Here is a 6,859-nt window from a genome sequence, read left to right as displayed (position 1 = left end):
AGCCGTCATTGTTGTTTGGCGGGTCCGGGCTGGGGATTCGAACCCGCCACCTTAGGTGTACGTGGCTGGCGCCTTAGCCAGTTGAGCTATAGGTGCCGAGCCCAGAAGAGGCCTTTTGATGAAGGTGAATAGAAAAGGAAAGAAAGATTTCTGGGCTAGAAGCATCAAGGAGATGTTAAAGGGATCGGGTGATAGGAGAGGCTCAGTGAGAGACTGCATGCATCCTCCCCTGGTGAGCTCTGGCTGAGCCCTGCATGGTCAAGTGGCAGGCCTGCAGCTCTGCCCCTCCCACTACCCACTCCTATGAAGAACTCTCCTGATGCTATCTGTTAATACCCAGGCATGTCCCATGCCTCATGTTGCTAAGAGAAATTGTCCCAGCCTTGCTACTCTGCTCTGATCTTCTGTTTCATGATGGCTCCAGGAGTCTCACCGGTGAGAGCATTCCTCTGAGAGCCTTAGGCAGAGGCCCTTTGTGTGGTTACATAGGGACTCCTCAGTCTTCCTGCCCCTTCTCTTAGCAGGGTCCATCCCTGCTCTGGACCCCACTCTCTCTGGGCTGCTCACAATCTTTAACCCTTAGAGGATCCTCTTTCTCCTATGTGATTCTCTCTCTTTCTGTTCTAGCAGCTCTCATTTCAGGAAATATGCCTGGTTGAGTCCCCAGCCCCCACCCCAGCTACTGCTCTATTTATTTGCTTTTTTATGCTACCTTTCTCAGCAAAGCTATTTGCCTGCCTTGTTACCCTGTTCCCTGATGCTGCCTTGGCCTTGTTTTGATGGGCACATTAGAGGGATTTGCCAGAAACTTGCAACCAGGCTCTGGGCAGTTGCTTTATGGTAGGGGGCAGGATGTAGCTCTGGTTTCTTATCTCCTGAGGAGCAAAGCCTGCAGTTCTCCCTAAACTTTCTGAAGCCATCAGCAGCAGCCACAATTTGGTGATTCTATTAGATTCCCAAATCTCACCCCTGTTAAGGATGCCAACCTGCTCCCTCCCCCTTCATTCTACTTAACTCTCTTTTTTTTCATAGTGCTTATCATTCACATAATATGATGCATTTGTTACATTGATTGTTTTTTGTCTGTTTCCCCTTGGTAGAATGTCAGCTCTATGAAGGTAAGGATTTGTGTATCTCTTTATTTTTTTTTTCACTGCTGTCTAGATTAGTGCCTGGTACATAGGAAGCACTTAATAAATATCTGTGGAGCCAGGCTTGGCGCCCATAGTACAGTGGTTATGGCACCAGCCACATGCCCTGAGGCTGGTGGGTTCGAATCCCACCCAGGCCAGGTAAACAACAATGACAACTGCAACAAAAAAATAGCCGGGCATTGTGGCGGGTGCTTGATGTCCTAGCTACTTGGGAGGCTGAGAAAAGAGACTCCCTTAAGCCCAAGAGTATGAGGTTGCTGTGAGCTGTGATGCCACGTATTCTACCGAGGGCGAAATAATGAGATTCTGTCTCAAAAAAAAAAGAAAAGAAATAAGTATCTGTGGAACCAGTGAAAGGAAGGCAAAAATCAATTAGTACAGAGTATTTTTGAGGCTTTTGACTCACAAAAGGAAATCTAAGCAGCATCTCAATCCCTGCACACTCACCCTGCTCTACCCTGTCTTCCCTGTTACACAGATAGCACCACCATCTTCCCGTCTACTCAAGCCATGACCTGCCCTTGATTATCCTTGACCAATATGTCCAGTTGAATCTGTCTCAAAAACATAGCTGGGATGCGCTGCTTCTGTCTTTTGTCTCCATTGCCACCTAGTTTAGGACATCTTTATCTTTCCTCTGGTCTGCAGCAACAGCCTCCAGACTGGCCTGCCCTTGTGTTACCTCACTTAATCCATTCTCTACTAGTCAGCCAAGTGATTGGTCACTTAGGATTTTGGCTAGCTTCTGTAGAGTGTCTTAAACAAAACAGCTGGAACATTCTTCCTGGTACATCCTTCCTGGTCCCAGCTAGGACAGGGTGACTTGTGAAGGGATTCTTTGAGATGCTGCTTATTTCTAGCTCTGTAACAGTTCAGAGGTGGCAGGCGGTGGGGTCTAGAGCTGTCATGGTTTCTATCTGGATGCTCACCCAGGGAACTGAGTTACTTCCACTAACTTCTAGGGATGTGATCAAGGCCAGGTTTACCATCGCCATGTCCAAAATTCAGCCAGAGGGAAAAGAGAAAGTAGAAAGCCATTTTTTTTATAGGATAAGCCCCAGAAATTGTAGTTGCTTTCCCTTGGCTGGAACTTAGTCACATGATCAGAACTGGTTGCAGGGAATCTGGAAAATAAAGTCTTCCTTGGTGTGACCATCTGATCATTTATCATTCCAGGGGTTCCATTCTTAAAAAGAAGGGGAGAATGGATTCTGGAGGATACTTAGCAATCTCCACAACATGGAAAGCAGATCGTGGATATCATTCCCTTGCTTGAAATCCTTTAGTGGCTATCCACTGTCTGTGGAACAAATTTCAAACTCCTCACCATGCAAATCCAGCCCTGCATGATCTGGCCCCTGCTTCTTTCACTAACCCCTTCCTGTTTCACCTTCTTACCACTCTTTACCTGGCCGGTACTTTCTTGTGTTCTTAGCACAAGTGTCTCCCCAATAGGCTCTTTGTTCCCCACCCCTAGTGGCTTTGTTTTCTTTTTTTATCCAGTGCTCTCTCTAGAATGTCAGCCCCATAAGGAAGGGGTCACATTTGTTTTGTTCACTGATCATCCGCCTCTAATGCAGTTTGGTGCATAAGAATTTAAGTCTTATTTGATTCACATTGATGCTTGTGCTTTCTTCCCTTCCAGGAGGACACTAGAGACTTCCTAATCAGGTAAAAAAGCATTTTGTCCCCATAGTGTGCCTCATTCCTCTGTGTTTGTGTTTCCTCACCTCTTCCTGACCAGGGTCATTTGAATTAATAGGGCATGGTATGGTTCCAGAGGTTCCCATGGCATGATTTATCCTGATGCCCTTCTGGGAAGTAGGAACAGAATTCTCAAGAACTGGAAACTTGCTCTATACCTGAGAAAGTTCTCTGTAACCCTGGCTCCTTGACTGACCATCCTTGTTTGAGGTGGGACAGAGTAGAGAGAGTAGAATTGTGGCTCAGTAGACAAAGAGCTGTGGCAGTTGAGTCTGCTGATGGTCTTAAGTCCGATCTTAGCTGGTGTTTTGGGTGCCTGCTTTTCTACTACTTGTTTGGAAATCATATTTTTCCCACCTACTGCAAATTGTTGTGAGGATTGAGAGATAAGTATGAAGAAAAGTAAGAAGAGCTAAACAACAGGTTGTTAAATCTGCCATCTTCTCAGGTATCCACGGAAGAAGTTCTGGATTGGGAAACCCATCACTCGAGTAGTTAAAAAAAGGACAGGAGAATTCTCAGATAAAGTCCTCTCCCTGCAGCGAGGCCTGAGAGAATTCCAAGGTAAGGGTTGGGGAGATCATTAAGCTGGGAATCACAGTGGGGCTACCGCCTAGAGAGAAGATCCTTTATATCATATTCTCTAACCTCTTCAGAGGGTTTTTTTGTTGTCTGGGGGACAGAGCCCTATCAGGAAATTAATACCACCTGAGAAAGAAATGGGCCCATTAATTTTCTGGGCTTGAGGGTCATTGCTGTCCTTTGTTCTCCTCAGGGAAGCTGCTGAGAGACTTGGAATATAAGACAGGTGAGTGTCCAAAGGGTCGTTCCCATAAGTATATCAAATACAGAAAATTCCCTCCCCTCATTCCTCCCTGGCTCCCAGAGAGCCCCTTTTGTACCAGGAAGAATTTTCCATCTGCAAACCAGAAGCTCCCTCCCTCCTTGCATTTTCTGTTCAGTCTACTCTTTAGTTTGGAATAGAGATCTCCTCTTGCTAGTCTGACCCTTCTCTGCCCTGTGTCTGGTTATTCTATCCTCGTGGGTCCTACCACCAGCCCTTTCCCTGTCTGTACTTGAGCTTCCTCTCATTTGCCTGGCCTCATGGCTCCTACATTCTGAGCAAACAGAAGTGGTAGCCTAAGGTTGTTTATTGTATATCACTCAGGGGCACCATTCATATAGACCAAGATGTGAATGGCACCCCTTGGATTGTGGAGACTGGTGGTGTCCTACCAGTCCACTCTCACACTTGATCTGAGAATTATGGAGTGGGTCCAGCCCCTGAGAACTCCACCTAGGTTCACATGATAAAATCTTACAGCAGAACTTGGAGTCAGCAATGGCTAAACCGTAGGTGGTTGTGGTTATAGCCCCTGTATTAATAATGTCTGAGCTATCTGTGAATCCCCCAGAATATTATGTATCAAGGTATTCCTCTAATTATACAGAATTCTATTAGGGTGGTTGTGAGGATTATACTGTTCTATTGGAATGTGTTCAAGAGTTTTTTGAATTGTCTTACACAGCAGAGCAGTCTAGCAGTTTTGAAACTGAACAGTTTGTGGACACCATGATGGTTAGGTTACAAAAGCTACCAGGCAAGTAGCTCACAGGTGATACCTTCTACCAGTTTCTACTCCAGAGATGTTGGACTGAATATGAAGTTAAAGATCAAGGGGATGAAGTTATTCATAAACAATTTCTTCATATGTACTCCGTGGGAGAACTTTATCTTAACCAAAATAATAAGTGGATAGGTTACAAGAACAGATATTCTTTTCTTTTCTTTTTTTTTTTTTTTTTTGAGACAGAGTCTGAAGCTCTCACCCTGGGTAGAGTGCTGTGGTGCCATAGCTCACAGCAACCTCCAACTCTGGGGCTCAAGTGATTCTCTTTCCTCAGTTTTTCTATTTTTAGTAGAGATGAGGTTTTGCTTTTCACTCAGGCTGGTCTTGAACTCAGGAGCTCAAGCAATCCACCCTCCTTGGCCTCCCAGAGTGCTAGGATTATAGGCATGAGCCACCATGCCTGGCCTAGGAACAGATATTCTTCAGGCTGGTCTGAAGTTGCAGAATACCTTCTTTTCTAATCCTATGAATGACACCTTAATTTGTGCAGTAAACTTACTGAAGTCAACAGGATCAGTTTTGAAAAGTACTTGGAAGAAAAAAGAAAAAACTCCTATGGAAGAATATTCAGATAATTGAAAATGTCCTAGATGCAAACTACAGCAGAGATGTAAAACAGATGCTTTGGAAGATTGTAGGATTTCAGCAAAGAAGCAATTCCCAAAAATGATCCTCACTAGTATATAACTGAACCAACAGTTTGTACTGATGGTGTTACTTTTACCAAGAGGAATAACAAGAATTACTTGAAAAAGAGGATTTTGGCTCAGTGCTTGTAGCTCAGCGGCTAGGGCATCAGCCACATACACCCCGAGGCTGGCAAGTTCGAACATAGCCCAGGCCAGCTAAACAACAATGACAACTGGAACAAAAAATAGCTGGGCATTGTGGTGGGTGCCTGTAGTTCCAGCTACTTGGGAGGGTGAGGCAAGGGAATCGCTTAAGCCCAAGAGTTGGAGGTTGCTGTGAGCTGTGATGCGACAGCACTCTACCCAGGGTGACAGCTTGAGACTAGGTCTCAAAAAAAAAAGAAAGAAATAAAAAGAGGATTTCTTTCCAGATTATGAAGAAAATGGAACAGATATGTCGGGCTAGTCATCTATACTTGAATGGTATTGATGATGGTGTGGACTCAGAGATAGAAGAAGCTTATTAAAAAGTTTCATTTGGAGTCATTGTATGCAAAAACAGTAGAGTTATTTTAGCATCAGTTTTATAAGGCAGTTTAAATATGGTGATTTAATGAAACATGTGGGAGAGCAAGAAAATATGTCTTGCTTAACTCCAAATTAAGGATGTTATGTTACTGATTAAGGGATGCTACTTTAATTTTGTTTGTCAGAATAAACTTTATTCTCTATAACTTAAAAAGAAAAACATCGATGCTGTTACTTCTTTCCTTGTCCCCACAGTGAGTGTCACCCTGGACCCACAGTCGGCCAGTGGGTACCTGCAGCTGTCAGAGGACTGGAAGTGTGTGACCTACACCAGCCTGTACAAGAGTGCCTACCTGCACCCCCAGCAATTTGACTGTGAGCCAGGTGTGCTGGGCAGCAAGGGCTTCACCTGGGGCAAAGTCTACTGGGAAGTGGAGGTGGAGAGGGAGGGCTGGTCTGAAGATGAAGAGGAGGGGGATGAGGAGGAAGAAGGGGAAGAGGAGGAGGAGGAAGAGGAGGCTGGCTATGGGGATGGATACGATGACTGGGAAACAGACGAGGATGAGGAGTCATTGGGTGATGAAGAGGAGGAAGAAGAAGAGGAAGAGGATGACATTCTGGAAAGCTGCATGGTGGGGGTGGCCAGAGACTCTGTGAAGAGAAAGGGAGACCTCTCCCTGCGGCCGGAGGATGGGGTGTGGGCTCTGCGCCTCTCCTCCTCTGGTATCTGGGCCAACACCAACCCTGAGGCTGAGCTCTTCCCTGCACTGCGGCCCCGGAGAGTGGGCATTGCCCTGGATTATGAAGGGGGGACTGTAACTTTCACCAATGCAGAGTCACAGGAACTCATCTATACTTTCACTGCCACCTTCACCCGTCGCCTGGTCCCCTTCCTGTGGCTCAAGTGGCCAGGAACGCGCCTCCTGCTGAGACCTTAAGCTCCAACAACTGCCCCAGCCTCACATTCACAGATGCTTCACTTATCTGGAATTCCAGATCTCTCTGACTAGGAGAAAGGGGTCCCTGGCCTGAGCACCTGGAACAGGTGGGAGGAGGGACCCCATATCCACTGACGGTCATCTCCCCATTGCTGTGACCCAGAGACCTCACTCAGTGCTGTTGCTCTAATTGGACTCTTTTCCCACCTGCTGATTTCCTGTCGGAACTTCTGACTCTAGAGACAATGAGGGCTTTTTCCCTATAGATCAATGTC

General features: G+C 46.0%; 1 protein-coding gene across 2 annotated transcripts in view; it reads left to right on the top strand.

The window, feature by feature from the left end:
• Window positions 1–6,849, top strand: part of TRIM26 (tripartite motif containing 26) — a 34,833-nt gene extending 27,984 nt beyond the window's left edge. The window contains exons 5-9 of one of the 2 annotated variants that reach the window (XM_012804895.2): window positions 1,101–1,118; window positions 2,800–2,825; window positions 3,307–3,422; window positions 3,634–3,666; window positions 5,902–6,849. In XM_012804895.2, the coding sequence (XP_012660349.1) occupies window positions 1,101–1,118; window positions 2,800–2,825; window positions 3,307–3,422; window positions 3,634–3,666; window positions 5,902–6,584 (876 nt within the window). In that variant the 3' untranslated portion in view covers window positions 6,585–6,849. The remainder of the gene's footprint in view (window positions 1–1,100; window positions 1,119–2,799; window positions 2,826–3,306; window positions 3,423–3,633; window positions 3,667–5,901) is intronic. The other variant, XM_023512918.1, reaches the window with a different exon arrangement.
• Window positions 6,850–6,859: the final 10 nt, after the last annotated feature.

The sequence above is a fragment of the Otolemur garnettii genome, unplaced genomic scaffold (assembly GCF_000181295.1).
Source record: "Otolemur garnettii isolate 467f Iridium unplaced genomic scaffold, OtoGar3 scaffold00031, whole genome shotgun sequence".
NCBI classification, from domain to species: Eukaryota; Metazoa; Chordata; class Mammalia; order Primates; family Galagidae; genus Otolemur; species Otolemur garnettii.
The sequence above is the reverse complement of the archived record's forward strand: the minus strand, read 5'-3'. Positions and strand labels throughout refer to the sequence as shown.